Source organism: Aedes albopictus, chromosome 1, assembly GCF_035046485.1.
Source record: "Aedes albopictus strain Foshan chromosome 1, AalbF5, whole genome shotgun sequence".
Classification (NCBI taxonomy): domain Eukaryota; kingdom Metazoa; phylum Arthropoda; class Insecta; order Diptera; family Culicidae; genus Aedes; species Aedes albopictus.
In genome coordinates, this window is record NC_085136.1 from 71786658 (window position 1) to 71805384 (window position 18727).

General features: G+C 43.4%; 1 protein-coding gene across 1 annotated transcript; it reads right to left on the reverse strand.

Moving 5' to 3' along the window:
* Positions 1-16877: 16877 nt before the first annotated feature.
* LOC134285144 (uncharacterized) lies at positions 16878-18337 on the reverse strand. Its single transcript, XM_062845317.1, has 2 exons — positions 18080-18337; positions 16878-17222 (listed from the first exon to the last, which is right to left on the reverse strand). The coding sequence occupies exons 1-2, from the start codon at positions 18293-18295 to the stop codon at positions 16881-16883; spliced, it is 558 nt and encodes a 185-aa protein (XP_062701301.1). The 5' UTR covers positions 18296-18337; the 3' UTR covers positions 16878-16880.
* Between the last annotated feature and the right edge of the window lie 390 nt (positions 18338-18727).

Below are 18727 nucleotides of genomic sequence, written 5' to 3' on the forward strand. Positions count from 1 at the left end.
ATGATGGCCGTTTGACGACATTCAAGCTCAGTTTGTCCAAATGAGCATTTATCCGCCTTTTGCTGAACCCTGAGAAGAAATTTCTCAATCGGCTCATCATTGTCTTGCGTCATAGTCCAGAATAGACCATTCCCGTCTGACCTAACCCCCCTTTTTTATATTTTTCTTTTAAAGACAATGGGATTTAATGATCATTGCCGTTTTTAAATTATTTTTATATGTATTCCTGATTTTCATACAATTTTTTGAAAATTCGAAAAATCTCTCCAATTTGAAATTAAAATCACCGAGCGAAGTAGTGTGTACACCCCTGGGATGTGGAGATGGTTTTCAGTGTGGAGAATTTGCTCTCAACCCTGCCGTCATTTTGGCATGTTTACATTTCGAAACGTCAAACTCCCATCACACCTGCCGGAGGATCAATAGCTGGAAGCAATTCAATAAGCCACCGTTTGAATAATATCCGTGGCCAGCGAAAAATGCATCCTTGGTATGCCTGAAGGTACCCGGGCACCCACAAAAACGGAATGATCGCATCTCCGCCTGCCCTCCACGGATCCCAGGTCTACTCAACTCCCGGTGCAAACGAGCTGAATCAGTTTAAAACCGATAGAAAACCGTCGGAAGCATAATCATCGCAGCCTCGCGGGCACCCTGACGGCATTCTACGTAATTACGGAGGTCCTACCACTGCTCCTCACTTCAAAATTTGATCAACCCCGGTGGCAATTCCTGAAGAAATCCCCGGTTGGAATTTTTGGAGGACTTTGTAGAGGGAAGTCTTGTAGGAATCTTAAAAAAATAATTCCTGGAGAAATAGCCAACGAGTGGAGGAATCTCCAGCAAGAACTCTGGCGGCAAATCCTTCTGAAATTTTATGTGGGTTTATCCCAGAATTTCTTCTTAGAGTTTATTTTGAAATCCTCTGCAGAATTTCTGGAGGATTAACAAATGGGATTCCTGGAGGAATCTTTGAAGTAATTTCTGAAGGTTTCGCTGAAACATTCATGGATGAGCCCCTGAAAGAATAACAGAAATAAAATCAAAAAATCGATCTCCTGGAAAAATCCAGGAATTCCTAGTAGATTTCTAGGTGGACCCTACGAAGTTTAAAGGGAAAGCGTCAGAAGGGAATCCGAAAGGAACTTTATAAAGAATCTTGGAAGGAACTTCTGGAGGATTCCCTAAGGAACTCCTGGATGCATCTTCTGGAAGAATCCCGAAAAGAATTCCTTAAGGAATCACATTATTCCTGGAGGAACTCAGGAAAAAAATTTTGGAGGGTCCATGGAAGAAATCCCTAAATACATTTCGGAAGGAACTCCTGAAGAAACTTCTTAACCAATTCCCTGAAGCGACTTTTCGAGGAACTCCAGTAGAATTTCCTATAGAAATCCCAGAAGGAACTAATAGAGGGTATCCAGAAAAGACTCCTGGAAAAATCCGGAACAGATTCCTGGATGTATCCCAGAAGGACCACCTGAATGAATCACAGAAGAAGGAATTTCTTCTGAAGGTATTCCAGGTTGCGTCTTTAGAGGATCTCCAGATGGGGTTCTAGGATGAATCCCGGAAGAATTTCTGAAAGTATCATGGATAGCATTCCTGGCGGATGATATACTTTCTGGAGGAATATCGAAAGAAATTCGTAAGGGAATCCCGAATATAATTACTAAAACAATCTCGATTCTCAAGTATTTCTTCAAGAATCCTGAAAGAACTAATAGAAAAATTCAGAAAAGTATCCCAAAAATATCTCCAAGGGGGATTTTCGGAGGAATGCTGATTCCTATAGAAATTCCAGGAGGGATTTTGGATAAAATTCCTGACGGCATCTCAAATGAGATTCCCGGAGGAAGCCCGGATGATGGAATGCCGAAAGGAATTTCATACGGAGTTTCGAAAGGAACTCTGAGAGGAATTTTGAATGAAATGCCAGAAGGGACTCCTTGACCGATCCTTGAAGGAACTCCTGAAATAATTACAGAGAGAATTCAGGAGGCATCCCGGATAAGATTCCAGGAGGAATTCTAGGAAATTTTTGCAAGAGTGTTGAAAGGAATACTGTATGGAATTCCTATTGGTAAAATCTCGAAACGAACACCTGAAGTAGTTTTGAAAAGAATATGAGAAAGTCCGCCGGGGGGAAATCCTGAAGTAATCACAGAATGGACTCCAGTAGAAATTTCTGGAGGGACCTATGGAGGAAATCCAGGAAGATATTATTGGAACCAGGGAACGGCCTTAGCAGAGTGGCAACAACAAGACACGTCGGAATCGGTAGAAAAACTCGGACAACCGGGAGGATTGTTTTCACACGTGTGTATTTAGGTTAAGACTTGGAAAGAATGACAAAGAATAATAATAATGACAGTACAATAAGTTTGTTCTCTATCCCTGTGACTCGAGTTGTTGATACGGTCCAGTGCTTCAGCGCTCCCTGGTACTGGGAATGCCAACACTCCTCCTCGCTGATCACTGGATGTCTTCATTGGCCTTCTGGACACACAGCGAGCTTCTCCGTAAACAACTTCATCTTCATAGCGCCGAGGGGTTTCGTAAAAACGTCTGCAACCATATGTTCTGACGGGCAAAATCGTAATTGGATGACCCCACGACTACAGAGATCCCTGGCGTGGTAATACTTGGTATCGATGTGCTTACTCCTTTTGTTTTGCCGCTCCAGTGATACAAAGTCGATGCAACTGCGATTATCTTCGTATAGAACTGTCGGTTGTCGTTGAGCATGTCCAAGTTCTGCCAACAGTCTTCGGAGCCAGGTCGCCTCTTGAGCTGCTTCAGAAAGAGCGACGTATTCGGCTTCCATCGTCGACGTCGCTACGCACGCTTGCTTCCGACTAGCCCAACTGACACTCGCCTTGCCTGTAACCGTCAGCCTCGCTAACTTCCCTTTTATAAAGTAGGATGGCTTAAGCGCCACTCCCGAGGGAGACCATCCACCAAGTGTAGGGTTGCCCGACCGTTGAGACCTTCAGGGGATTAAGGCTCAGTTTTCCAAATTTGGCCGGGAAGTAAGGTGGCTGACTAAAACTGAACGCAAAAATTCCGCTACTAATAACGACTTACTAATATGCCTGCCAGAAACGTGATTGCAACCCCGGTCGATGATGAAAAAGGAATGACGGGGTTTCTCATCACTGGCCAAGTCTACAATCTCCCTTCGGACCAAAATGTGTCCGAATAAAAAGTTGCCCGGTTGGTTTCGGAGCCAACCTCCCCAGTAAAACAAAAGAACAATGAAAAACTACAAACGAAACACGTGTGACATGAAAAACCTTCGACCAATATCACTTCATCGGGACCTCAAATAAAGCACAGGTATCAATTCTTATTTCCTAGAGGGTTTATTGAAATGTTCCCAACCATTCTACCATAAAACAGAAATTCCAATAAGCTTATTTATTCCATTCAACCTTGCATACAATAGTGTTCATTACCTCTTCGCTCTTTCCTTTCGCTACGCTCTCGCTATACCTTTCCCATACTATCTGGTCCCTATCTGTCTACCTATCGTGTGTGCTTGGCTGTGGTGTGGTTTCCAACGTGCAAATCTCTCGTTTGCCATGCAAACGCAATGGGGTTTTGTGCAATCAAATTCACTTCACGGCGAGCATAGAAAATGCCGTGTTTACGCCTTGCAACGTGTAGCTATGTTGCGGCGTGGAAAAGAAAATCACATGCGCATGGATAGGAATAAATTCATGAGTACTCACGACCTTTTTAGATGACCACGATGACGACGTCCGCTCGATGGATGAACGGGAAGGGGGCGGCGGTGAACTTTGCTGCTATACGCCGGCGGGAGGGTGGTTGCTCGCTCTAACCGCTGGTGCTCGTCATGGGGGTGAACCGATGGTCATCTACCGATTCATGGCTGCTTGGTAGCGAAAGACGCCGCACGTGCGTCGGTGTTTCCGTTGGTCGTCACCAACGGAACGAAAAACGTGTTCGCTCGAAAAACTGCTGCCGGTATGCCCTGCCTAGGGCGCGTTTGGTGACGGACGCGGCCCTCTTCCGGCGTGCTCCGGGGAAACTTCGGAGCCTGATGGTGGGGTCAAGAATGGCCACTGACGGTTCGATGGTGGTGTGTCGGGCGTCTGAACGGCTCTTGCCACGAATCTACATGTGAACAATTATTGCACGACACGTGTCACAAATCACCGTTACAAAAACCACATTCAAAAACAATTTACCTGAATTTGTCCAAAGCCACACACGATAACACACCGCCTTTTGACTTTTGCACACACAATTACTAACTGGGAAAACTAAGGGAAAGGTTTTAAAGATTAAGTTCCACTGGTCGAAAACTCTTAAGGTCACATTGTACCTTCAACTATACACCACGGCGCGAGAACACTTGGGCCACTCCTGCCTCTTCCACAGATCAGTTCGAAGTGATCTTGCTAAACTTAGGAATCCTCAGATCAACCGTCATATAATTGATTTCGTCACCGGAAATCACGAAGTGATCCCGAAGGTTGCTCTCCCGCTCCCAACAGTCATATTCGCGCATTTTCGCATCTCATTCTACGAACAGTCTTAATCAACCACCTTACCGACTGCTCAAATCATGGGAGGAAAAGAATCGGGGAAAGGTCAATACCTTTTCAAAGGATTCTCAACGGGTCGATGTACGCTGTAGATACAGCTTGCAAAGCGAGAAACCCAGTATCCGTGATCACGTTGTGTGGTAAAATTGCGCGCATTTCGCAGTGGGAACTCATTTAATTTTTTAGCGCAAACGAAAAGTGGCGGATGAACAAATGAACATTTTGGCGGTGAATTCGGCTTAGGCTGGTTCAAAGTTTTAAGGCTTTCTAATAATTGTTAATGATTAGCTATTTTAATATAATGATAATCTGAACTAAATACTTAATGAACAACATACAAATAATGACATCGTTACATGCCTAACTGGAATAGGAACCCGCTAGTGGATTTCCGGTCGGTTGTATCACCAGCCCAGTCCGCGTCGCTGTACCCAATCATCTCTAAGCATTTCGAACGATCGCTGTCCAACTTCAGTTGATAGTCCTGGGTCCCGAGTAAATATCGCACAACACGCTTTAGCTCTAACCAGTCTCTTTGTGTTGGGTTATTGGTCTTGCGGCTCAAAATTGAGACTGCCGCTGAAATGTCTGGTCGTGAGTTAGTCGAAATATAGAGTAGAGCGCCCACCAATTGGTGATATTGTTTGTTGTCTGGAAGCTTCTCTCCGTCACCAGAACGAAAGTATCCTGGATCGATCGGATATCTCGAAGGCTTTGCATCCGTTAGCCCGAATCGATCCGCTACCTCACGAATTAAACATTTCTGACTCAGCATGTACATCCCCTTGGCGTCCTTTGAAACGTTGATTCCGAGAAATTGTTTTATCTCCCCGAGAGAAGAGATCTCCAGATGCTTTCGCAGGGCTTCCTCGACAGCTTCGATGTGATCTCCATTGCGGCACACCAAGATCATGTCGTCAACATATATTAAAAGGTAAATCCTCTCACCGTTAGACAGTTGCATGCTGAACAGGCAAGCATCCGCCTCCGATTGCTGAAATCCGAGTCCGATGAGCACCTTCTTGATTGTCGCATTCCAGACTCTCGCGGCTTGCTTTAGTCCGTAAATGCTGCGGTCCAGTTTACACACTAGCTCTTCTTTGCCCGCTACACTATATCCAGGTGGTTGGCGCATAAAAATGTCTTCTTCGAGCTTCCCGTTCAAATATGCATTCTTAACGTCCACGTGTCGCACTATTAGTTTCTTGTGGCCAGCTACCGTCAGTAGCACCCTCAATGTTTGTTGTAAGGCAACAGGCGCATGCACTTCATCAAAGTCTTCACCGTAGCGTTGTTCAAAGCCCTGGGCTACCAGGCGAGCTTTGAACCTCATAACTTCACCATTTGAGTCCTTCTTTTGCTTGAACACCCACTTCGATCCGATTGCTCGGCGTCCTGTTGGCAAAGGAACGAGATGCCACGTACCTTTTGCCATAAGCGATTCATATTCGGTGTCCATTGCCTTGAGCCACTCTTTCTTATTTTCACTTTTCAACACTTCCTTATAGCCCCTTGGGTCACGCTCCTCAACCTTTGCCCGAACTTTTGCCACGCCCACCACATAGTCATCAAGTTTCTTCGGCAAAGCACCCGCGGTGCTTCTTTTTGGCCTTGTAGCACTCACTTCATTCTCAGTTTCTTCGCCATATGGCTCTTCACAACTGAACACTTCATCTTCTTCGGTATCCGACGAATCTTCATCTTCACTCACTTCTTCCATGTTGTCGCCGTCGTCGAACACCGGCACCGCCAACGATTCCGTTGAAGATGGCATCACTTCCGGTTTCTGCTCCTCCTGAGACTCAACACCGAGCTCAAGGAATTTCGCATCACGACTGATAATGATCTTCCCCGTACGCATGTTCAGGAACCTGTACGCCTTCGATCCACAGGCGTATCCGACGAACTTCAGCCTCTCAGCACGGTTATCCAATTTTCTGCGTTTTGCATCCGGAATGTGAACGTAAGCGTCACATCCGAACACCTTCAGCCCACTCAGATCCGGTTTCTGGCCGTTCCAGAGTTCCATCGGGGTCTTACCGACAGATCTTGATGGCATTCTGTTTTGTATGTACCCGGCAGTCGCAATTGCCTCGCCCCAATACCGTTTCTCAAGTCCGGCGTCCAGCAGCATGCACACCGCCATCTCCTGCAGGTATCTATTCCGGCGCTCAGCAACGCCATTTTGCTGAGGGGCATAACCGGCTGTGAGCTCCATCCGAATGCCTTCATCACTGTAAAACTGCTTAAGCTCCTTATTTACGAATTCGGCGCCTCGGTCCGAACGAATAGCTTGTGGTTTCCGGCCAAATTGGGTTTCGACCATTTTTACGAAGCTTTTGATGCAGTCTTTTGCCTCGCTCTTTTCCTTCAGCAGATACAGTACTAGGTACCGACTGAAGTCATCAATCAGCACCATAAAGTATCTGTTGCCGCCTGGGGTGACTGTTGACATTGGGCCACACAAGTCCGTATGAATGAGCTGCAGAGGTTGAGTGGTCTTGCGCTCAGCTTGCTGAGGAAATGGTGGACGAGCAAACTTTCCTTCAAGGCAGCACTCACAAGGAATCTTTTGCCCACAATCGACCAGCTTCATTCCTGTCGCCAACTGCTCCTTCAAAATCCGATCGAGAACCGCTGGATCACGATGACCGAATCTCCTGTGCCAAGTGTGCTGACAATTCATCGAATGGCCTCCTTTGGACACCGCCGCACATTCCTGGTCCTTCAGAACATACAGCCCACCATTACGTTCACCTAACGCCACCACTTTCTTCGTTTTGTCAATAATTTCAACAACATTCGGCTTGAACAGCACGTCATAGCCGTTGTCCGTAATCTTACTCACTGAAATTAGTCCACTATCGAGTTCTGGCACATACAAGACGTTGTTCAGCCTAATGTCCACCGGCTGACCAGTGCCGTCCACACACTTTACACAACCACTTCCATGTCCACCAGATTTAGTATGATTCCCGTTTGCCATCATGACCTGAACACAATTAGACTCGTCCAGAGTGTCGAAAAAAGCTTCACTGTTCGCCATGTGGCACGACGCACCGCTATCAACGGTCCACGATTGTTTTCGCGTTGGTGACGACTGACTTACGTACCCCTCCTCCTGCACGAGAAAGCTCACCGGCTCCCTTTCGGTGTTCGTTACTTGTTTCGCCTTGAACTTGCTCGGATGACCGCTACTTGACTTGCTGCTCTTTGTAGATTCCGTTGCATGCTCAGTCGCTTTCGTCGCCCGCCACTTCCGACAATCCTTTTTGAAGTGCCCGGGCTGCTTACAGAAGAAACACGTCCTGTTTGACTTCTGTGTTTTGAGCACCTGTTCAGCAGTAGCACCGTCCCGTTCACATCGCTTGTGGAATTCATCCAAAAGCTTCGACTTTACGAGTGGCATTGTAATGTCAGCATCCGGTCGTGCCTCTAGTGCTGATGCTAGAAAGTGGTACGACTGCGGCATACTGCGCAGCACCATGGCCACCTTCAGCTTCTCGTCCAGGGTAAGACCAACATTCTGCAAACGACCAAACAACGTATCCATTTCCAGCAAATGTTTTTCGGCATCTCCGCCTTCCTGGAGCTTCGCATCACACAGCTTGATTAGCAGCGAGAGTTGAGAAGTGGTCGTTGACTTCTCGTGGTATCCTTTAAGCGCGTCCCAGACTTCACGAGCTGAATTACATTCCTGGATGAGTGTGTACTGGCTCGGTTCCACACTCAGAGCGATTGTTGCACGCGCTTTTCGGTCCGCCTTTTGCCAAGCGACCGTCTCCGGCTCGGGTTTAGCTTCATCCAAAACATGCCATAAATCTTCTCTTGTGAGAAGCATCTCAACCTCAAACTTCCACGTCGCATAGTTGTTGTTGAGCTTGGCGAGGGTAAACTTCCCCACGTCTGCCATTCCGCTCCAGCACAATCAACAAACCGTCCCGACAAACCGCACACGCACGAAAAAACGAAAACAACGCCGTCGCGACGCCGCCGATACCGCCGCTACCACCGCGACAATCGACCAGAACAAAAACTTTCACTATTTTCGCGAAAAATACTCCGGTTTCCTACGATCCACCTCTGGGCCCGTAACCTATTGGAACCAGGGAACGGCCTTAGCAGAGTGGCAACAACAAGACACGTCGGAATCGGTAGAAAAACTCGGACAACCGGGAGGATTGTTTTCACACGTGTGTATTTAGGTTAAGACTTGGAAAGAATGACAAAGAATAATAATAATGACAGTACAATAAGTTTGTTCTCTATCTTGTGACTCGAGTTGTTGATACGGTCCAGTGCTTCAGCGCTCCCTGGTACTGGGAATGCCAACAGATATTCTTGAAGTAATACCGGATGGAAGCGGAAGAATCTCGTGTGAAATTTCGAAAAGAATCCTTGAAAGTACTTTTAGAGATTTCGGAATTACCCAAGGAATTACCCCAACATTCTCAGAAACTAAATGTTTGTACCCGTTCTGGATAGCTCTCTCCGTGATATTAATAGATTTATTCAGGAATTATCATCTTATGGCGTTTCTTCACCTCGGCTTATCCAGTAAGCCAGGCTTACCCATATAGTAAAACCAAGGTGAAGAAATCGACCCGAAGTATTCTTCTTCAGCACTTTGCTGCGGACAAAATCGTCCTAGCTTTGAATTTGGCATTATGTACGAATTAGCATATAATGTATCCTATAGATCCACATAAATTAGTTCCGTTTAGGGAGATGGCAATCATAACTAGCAGCATCCATGGTCAACTTGAACCCAGTGTCATCACGAAAAACAGTCTTCGCATAACGGGACACACTAACGGTGCAGTCCAGAAGATCCGTGCCACGTATGGATTGGGCTACGATTCATACACGGCTTCACTGTTCTACGATTCGAACACGTAAATGCACCTGGCCATCGTTGTCCACATAGTTGTCGTCCGCTCAGATTTTGCATGAGGTAGAAGTCGACCTGTAAGAAAACACTTGATGAACGGTTTCAAAAACAAACTTGGCCAGGGCGGCTCCGCGGAATATCACTTACGGGTGGCTTAGTTCCAGTGTTCCATTTGGGGGATGTATTCGCGTGGTCTTATACGGTCTTATATCTAGCAGAGCGTAAACTTCCTGCTATCAAAACCCATTTAAATCGAGAATTGAAATCGAAAAAGTATGCCGGTCACATCTTCGAAACCGATTTTTTGTTTTTGTTGTCGTTTTGAGCAGAGAAAATTAGAGTCCCTATAATTAGAGTCTGGCGGACTGTCACTTTCGACCGGAGCCAATCGAGCATGACGTCATAGGGAACGTTCAAAAACTACGTCCAACATTTGGGGGAGGGGGGGGGGTCTAGAAAAGTGTGACAGTACGTGTATTGGGTATAGGGAAATTGCGTGACAGAGGGGGGAGGGGGGGTCTAGAAATCCCGAAAAACGATGGACGTAATTTTTGAATCTTCCCATAGTGTCCTCACCGATAAATGCTACACCGTGACGTCATGCTCGATTGGCTCCGATCGAAAGTGACAGTCCGCCAGACTCTAACTAGACTGACTCTAGAGAAAATAGGTAGAGAAGCGAAGAGTGAGCAGCCGCCTGAATGGCAACACTTTTTCTGTTATGATTTCATCGCTCGGATTTTGGCAACTGCCACAAAGCAGATTAATCCACCCATCGAAGGTAGTGCCTATCTCGTATACTGCATCAGAACATGATTTATGCTGTTGTTTTATTAACTAGGAATTATCAAACTGATACTCCAAAATGGAACAATTTTCATTAATTCAAGGAATCAATGTTATTTATACTGTTATCCATGATATTTACAAACTTTGGTGAAATATGTTTCAAATGATTGCAATACTTATCTACACTTATGTGGTAATCGTCAAGGTTTGTTGATTTTGCTCGATAGGATACCAGTTTGACGGTTCGATAAGGAATTTTTGGCTTCACACTCTTCGCTTCTCTACCTATTTTCTCTGGTTTTGAGGGCGGACGGCAGCAGAGCAAAACAAATAATATCAAACGTCAATTATGACAGCCAGCTGATTGAAAATTCTCCGCATCTCTCCAAGCAAGCCATAGGAGAGAAAGGGGTTCAACGGGTTTTGTGGAAAAATATTTTAGAGGAGAGTATAGGGCTAAAGTGCTACTTCGCAGGTTTTTCATTGTTTTTCAATAGTTAGAGGCTTCAAAACATATGGGTTCTTTGGGAAAGTTTACTCAATAAATTGTCGGAAAGCCGTAGAGCACATAAAATTTTTTGACGGGAATGGTCTATTGGAATCTCTCAAAACTCGAGTGTTGTTTTGGAGCAAAATGTGCCGTCAGTTTTTCCTTGGCCACAATATAGGGGTCCCTTCCATCTGAGCCGTCAATATCAGCCCCCGGAATGCCATAGAAGACAGATTGCAACTCCATGCCTCCCATAGCAAGCATCTGCGCTTTACGGCTGTGGCTCTCCAAAATGTTGGTCGCTAACATAACGTTGTCAAACCATCTTATCCAACTTATTTCAACTTTTATATCATGTGCACTAATGTTGGCTATTGTTTCATATTAATCGCGCTGTAGTCTGCCTTGACATGTGATTATTTAATATTGCTACAATCATTTTCAACCAACTTAGTCTAACAATATACACCCACAGACTAACGCTTGCTTTATGTTGGATCCCTCTTCTATTCATACAGCATACACTTTCATTATGGTGGATTTAACACAGCGTATCACACGCGAGGGGGGCGACTCTTCCAGATAAGCTAGATTTTAAGCCAAAACTTACCAAAGGATTCACATTTTTTTCATAATTTCAACGAAACTGAAGAAATTCCCAAAAACGATCAAAATCATCCATATCCGAAATATCCGATAAAATCGATTGAAATTTGTACATATCCATATCGAATCGAATAAAACCGGTGCACATCTCTAGCCGAAAATGTCATTTTTTTTTCTATATTTTTTTCGTACATATGTTTTGTTTACAACCGGATTCGAGGCCGAGATTTTTTCAGTCGAAAGACGGCTGCAGCCATGGTTCTGTTCTGATGGGTGTCCCCGGATTCTGGTATCCCGACTGGCGGATTTTGTTTTTCCACTGAGTTAGTCGGAATCCTGGTCGGAATTTTGTTTTGTTTTGTTGAATAATTTGGCGGTTGGGTCTACCTTGGCAATAATGGAATCGTTGCCGTACGCTTTGGAATCGTAATAGGTATTTAGTTAGAAGTGGATGCTGCGATGCATTTGGTGTTCGGGAGTGCTGTCGTACTCATTACTGGCGGCTCTGACCCATTTAACTCACACATAACTTCCGGTGATTTTGAGCAAGACTTTGTTCATCAGCGCCTTCGAAGATAGCTTTTTGGGTTGGTCGGTTTGACTTATATTTGGCCGTGAAGGTTTCATGACCCAAACGGATCACCTAAGGAATGGATCCCTTGACTTTTAGAATTCTTGTTCTTTGTAGCTCTACATTCCCACTGGAACATGGTCAGCCTCTTTTCAGTTTAGTGTTCTTTGAGCCACAACTGGGCCTTTTGCATGGATTCGTACATATTGTGAGGCAAGCACTATGTCTAGAGAAGCTAGAAATGTTCCCGACCGGAACGGGAACCGAAGCCGCCATGTACAAGGCTAACTGGAGGCCAAATGATTTTTTCAATACAAATCTAATTATATACTCAATTTTTTATCTACGACTCTTAACTAGGCTGATCAGATTTGTTCCGTTTAAATAAGGGACACTTTTTAGAAACACATAAAAGAAATCAATGTTCAAAAATAGAACTCCATATTGATAATAATGCTAATTCATCTGGAAAGACCGAATGATTGTGTCAAAAACATTAACTATGCTCCAGTGGTGAGTATGAGTGAGAATGGTCAGCCTACTCTTAACATTTGATCCTGATGTGTATTGCGCATTGCGCGGTTATAAGTGCAACGATGAAGTACGGAATCTCAAATAAAAGTGCGATTTTGCGTCAGATCGTTCCGGTATCTTCACCGCACTTATTCATTAGCTCGTGAAGACACCGGAACGATTTGATGCAATATCGCACTTTTATTTGAGATTCCGCACTTTGTCGCAGTCCAGTTAGCAATGCAATAAATTATACTTACATCTTTAGTTATGATTCAAGACGATTGAAGGGGCATAAGGTTTAAGGCCTACTTTTGGACAAGCTTGGGCACGTCTCATCTTTCCACACCTCGATTTTAACGCGAGCTAACATTTAAAAAAATCAATGTATCTAACAAAACATGCGATTTTTATTTATCTTATCGGTAGATAGATAGACTCGACGAGGCAATACATATCGTCGCAGTTGAAACCCGAAGTTTCCTCACACGCGACAATCGAGTTTCTCCAAATCCATACGTGAAACCTAACGTCGGACGTAGTGCGCTGGGCAGCGGATCTGGCCGTCTATCCAGCGCACTTTGCCCGACGTACGTCCGACACACGGTTCAGGGGAAAAATCGATTTTCGCGTGCCAAAAATTCCGGTTTTCAACTGCACGAACAATATATTTGTATAGAAAAAAAGATGTAAAAAAAAGACACAAACTGCCAGGTAGTGGCTGGTGGCAGTTTCCGAGAGCGATCCTCCGGTTAGCACACTCTGATCAAATCCATTCCTAATGCCGGCTAGCTGGCTGTGTAGCCGATGCCCGAAATAATTATGCAGCATCCAGCTGAGGCCTCTTCTGGTTTGCCTGGTTATCCTTTATTGGCAGTTTTACACCAAGTTCTGAAATTTCAACATGAAAGTATAAGGTATGCGCACAGCAAAATCTGGCCAAAGAAAATCAAGCAGTAATAATTCATTTCAACTTGTTCCCAAACCAAAAGCAAATCATCGTAAAAAAGCATTAATTTACTTTAAATCAACATCAAGACATTGCTGATTTGACTTGTTATATCCGTCATCTCGAGTTTTGAGCTTGAGTCCTTCCGTAAAGTTTTGCACAGTACCTTCGACCGCATGCCAAGAAATTTTTACCCCCTTTGTGTCAAAATCAATCTTATTTTTCGATGAAAGCTGTCGTTCTTGACAATTTTTGAAGGTTCCAATTCACGGTTACTCAATATTTTTCAATTGGGTTGAGTTTTGAAGTGTATGAGATTTTACGTTTTTTGGAAAAAATGCAGTACAGTTTCTACATAGTTTTCTGCATACAAACGCAAGCATTCTCCGCCAAAAACAGGGGACAAAAATCAATTCAAATCAATACACAATATCTAAGCTTTTGAATAAGGGGTGCCAGCCATTTTTCCCGACATTTCCCGTTGTGAAAAAGATGATTCGCTGTACATGTATTTCTAAAAGTTCGGTTTTTCAAACCACAAATTCATATTGTTGACCAAACTATGTATTTCTTGCCAAACTTCGATTTTTTCTTACTCTTAAGTTGATCTGCAACCTTTCCAGGTTGTAATGATGTATAGAACCGAATACTTGAAGGCTAACTTAGGTCTGCGGGGACGGTCGCTTTAATGTACATTGTCAGATTTTCAGCACGTTTGTGCAAAAACTTTTCGAGGACTTCTTGTTCCCTTGACTCTATTTTAAACACTATGTCAAAATATATCCCGAAGTAAATATTTTTCGATTCCTTACACAATAAGCTTTCATTTGCGCCAGAGATTGCCACGATTCGTTGAAAATAGAGAAATTTCTATCCAAAATGCGGTGGCTAGATTTTGCTGTGTGCATACCTTAAAGTAATGCTACTTGATATGAACCGTGGTCGTTTGACCGTTCTTACCAACATATCTGTCGATGAATATTGCTAACTTGACCATCGCTGTTCCATCTTCAGCGCTGATCCGAACCGCTGCCACACATTCCGGGTTTTGCGCCTCAAAACGTCCTCCACTCGGTTTCGTTTGGCCTGTCCGAAAATAAGATAATGAACATAAAACATGAATGCTTTCTTTCTGCATCTTATTTCAATGAGAACTCACCTTCATTCCCGAGATAGTCCATAGCAGTTGATATTGAAACTGATGGATTCGACACACAACTTGTTTTGATTTAACATCTGAAGGACTGACGCAGCTGTCAAACTCATTGAGCGGCGTCGCGACGTCGAAACGGTTTTTGAGCGATTTTAACCGGCATTGGGCGATTTTCGGTCGGTTTTTTTATTTTATTCGATTCTTTCGGATTATTTCGGATTTTTGCCATTTTGATAGATTTTGATGAAAATGGAAAGCATAAAATCGGCAAAACCTGACCAAAACTTGGAAAAATGAGAAAATCCGATAAAATCGATTCGATATCAAATGTAATGAAAATAATCGTGACAATCTGTGGATAATCAAATAAAATTACGTCTAATCGCATGAAAATTGAACCAAATCGATTAGTGTCGACCCCCTCGATCACACGCTCTTAGTGAATTTAATCACAGTGCATTGCGCACTCTCAGTGAATTTAATCACAGCGTTTTAAACGCTCTCAGTGAATTTAATCACAGTGCCAGCGGCATTCTCGATAAGTCGTCTGCTGCTAATTTATTACTCAGATTAGCACACTGTCCGAAAACTCATAATACATGCATGAATGACCAAACATACCAAAATAAAAAGAAAGTTAATCAGCCAACCAATACAAGTTCAAATGATCATTGAGCTCTGGACATGCGAGAACATAACTGATGGATTCAAATAGGAAAATACAGGGTGGTTCTCTTTTCCATTTTCTTTGGTAAATAGGATTAATGGTTGGATGTACACAGCACTTTGCAACCATTAGAGTGGTAGCTTTTACTGTTTTGAATATATAACATAATTACATACCTTTGCTGTCCCCAATCATAGACAAATTACCATAATTTGGGCCCAACATGAAGCAAGGAATCCGGTGCGATGATTATGACCTTTATCAGCTCGACAGCCGATTGTGTGCCGCGCTGTCACACATGATTTTCAATCATCATAATCTCACTAACACTAAATCTCGTTCTTGCCACACACGATAACAGCCTCTTTTTTCCCCCCACACCTAGCCCCACACTTTGAATGCAAACCACTTGGCGGATAATGATCCAATGATCATATATACCATCCATCATCATTTCTTCCATTCACACCACCACCATGCTATGCGGTGCTTCATTCATCACCCACACCAGAATATTCGGTTTTCTTTCACTATCACTGTTCGCCCCGTTCGATGCTCGTTTTTTTTTACCGCGGGCGCGTCCCTCCAGCATGATGAAAAAAAAATGGCTGCCGCGAGTCGTATGCACATTCTCAAAATTTTCATCCCCATCACCGTGCACTTTTCTGCCAGGGCATATTTCCTCTTTCATTCATCACTAGTTTCCTCCACCAATTTCTGTGATCACATTAACCTTCCCATAATTTCACTGTTCACCATCCAAAATTCTTTTTCACCCCCATCGGCGTGGGTTGCACATTTTTCATTTGTAGAGCACCCTTTCACTCGCGTCACGTTTCAAATTTATCAATGGCAGACTACGGTGCGATGTGTTTTCTAATTTTGAATGATATTTCTCATCGCGGATTTAATTTTCAATTCATTACCTGCTGTTAATACAAACTTTAACACTTAATTCACTTTGAAAAGAATTCAACGCGTTTCTCCGATTTATCTCGTCGCCACGTGTGATGTCGTCCGATCTAGTCAGGCCTGCACGATAGAATGACGAGTGGTGCCGGCTATTCGTGGTTGGATCGTTCGTTCGCTAGTGCAGCCACCCACACTAGTTCAACACATAGACCACATGGTATCATTCACAATATAGATCACCACACCTTCCTTTAATAAAGTTACGTAGTTTATGAAGAATATCAGAATTATTTTGCAAGTAGGTATTATATCATCACATCCTTTCCTATCTTCGTTACGGAGAAGATGGGCGTGGCCGGCAATGGAAGTTTTCATGTCTTTTTTACCTCAACCTCTGATTGGATAGCTGTTCCTTCTAAAACAGCATTTCATAAGCAATTAAAATAGGAGTATTTAAGTTTTAACATGACAACTTTCAATGTGTAATCTACGAATTACTCCGTTACCACGCAACGCAAAAATAATTCAAACAGAACCTTTCATGGAGCTAAATCTTAAGATTTTTATTATGCTTTCAACGACTGAACGTGGATTATTCCTCAATTATGATTACAGAATTTAACATGTAATTGAGCTTATTCTAAAATTAGGGATTTTCGTTTCAAACCTGTAACCAGTTTAATGATTTAACAGCAATATATTTGATCATATGTACAAAATGTTGTGCCCATGCTCTGTCAAATACCGCTGTCTGCCCCAAAACACTCACCAGAACGACTCCCTCGACATTTTCAAGTAAATTATGAAGTCCGCGCTGCTGTTTTTCCTCTTGACCAGCAACGTTACGCGCCAAAACCCCTCGGGCATTGCAATGGGCACTTGGCTAGCATCGAACATCACGTTCTTGTTCCAGTACTGTCCGGCCGGAAACGGGCACAGCCCTTCCGAGGGGCCCACCATGGGCAAGTTGGACCGATTGACGAACATCGACTGATATTCCCGATAGGTTCCGTTCATGAAGTGACAAAATGGTTGCTCCGGTATTTTAAACGGCGATATGTTGAACTGGTTGTTGCCCAGTCGACTGTGCGCGAATTCAATTTGAAGCTAGATGGTGAATAAGAGAAAGGTCATCAATTAGAACAAAACACACTTTATCACAGGAAGACTAGCAGAACTCTCGAAAGTCGTCAGAAGACGCTGTTTACAGCGCACCTCACGGATGGAAATGGAACTATTGATGATAGAGAGAGTTTCATAGTCGCACCAACACACTTTATACAGAGATACCAACTTAACTCAGCAGGAAGTTCTTAATATCAGAGAAGTCCAACATTTATATGGAAAAGGAGAAGAACTTCATCTTTGATGAGCCGAAGGTTGTTTGATGAAGTTTTTATAATTCCTGCAGGATTCATTGGAGTAATTGTTGAAGAATTTCCAGGAGAATGTCTTGACTCTTGTTGAAATTTCTAATGTAATTTCTGTAGAAATTCATTTGATTGTTCCTGGAGAAACTGTTGGGCACATCCTGTACGAATCTCTGTAGGAATCACTGAAGGTACTTTTGGGATTCCCTTAGAGGAACTCCTGAAGGTAAACCCTGGAACGATTTCTACAGGAACTTATAAACGTTCAAAATTTCATTCAATTCGGTTCACTGGTTTCTGAGACATGACAGTTCAAAAATAGACTGTCTGAAAAAAAGTGTTTTACGAAAACGGTTCGAGCTTCGCGAAAGATCAACCAATCGAGCTCAAATTCGTACCAATGATGCACATATAATAGCTTGACAAACAGTCAAAATTTGAGAGTTTTTGATGCACTCTATGAAAAGTTACAGCATGTTGAACTTTTTTCTGAGAGAAAAAAAAGTTGCTTATCCCAAACATTTTGGCCACCCCTGTATATCTATAGCCTCTGTACAGGCCATTGGTTGACGCATTGTGGTACACTGTAGTTACCGTGTAGCTGTTGTCCAAATCGACGAATATGTCTCCGGTTCCATTGATGATGGCACAGGATCTGTTGAATTTAGTTACCCGAAGGTGGGTGTGCCAAATATCGTATCCCATGGTTTGCTCGATCCGTTGAAAGGTAATCTCCGGTTCAATGCCGAGCGACAGTGCCAAAGTAGTAGGAAACAGTAAAGCGAATGCTATTCCGAGAAGGTATTCCATTGTATGTTGTGTGACGAGGACTGAATGTCACGTGAATGTATCCCACAGTATTCGTTATGGCTGGACAGTTAAAGAAGGTTTGGAATGTGATTTTCCATGAGGGCCCAATACATTTTACCGTGAATCTGGGAAATGAATGTGTGCACTTGGCTATTTAGATTCGAATAGATCATGTGTAGCCCTGAAGTACAATAACGTGCCCAGCAAATTTGCCGCAGACGTGAAAAGCAAAAAAATAGTTCTGAAATAAGTTTGCTAATGATCAAAATATTTCATTACGAAGCAGATCTCAAACTTTTGAATAAATCTAAGTATTTATTGGATTATAGACCTCAAAAATCTTTTCTATTTACTACAAAGGGCATTTACACCACTTCGAATCAGAGCCCTAGTTTTAATTTCAAGGGGTACAGATCAGAAACATACAATCTT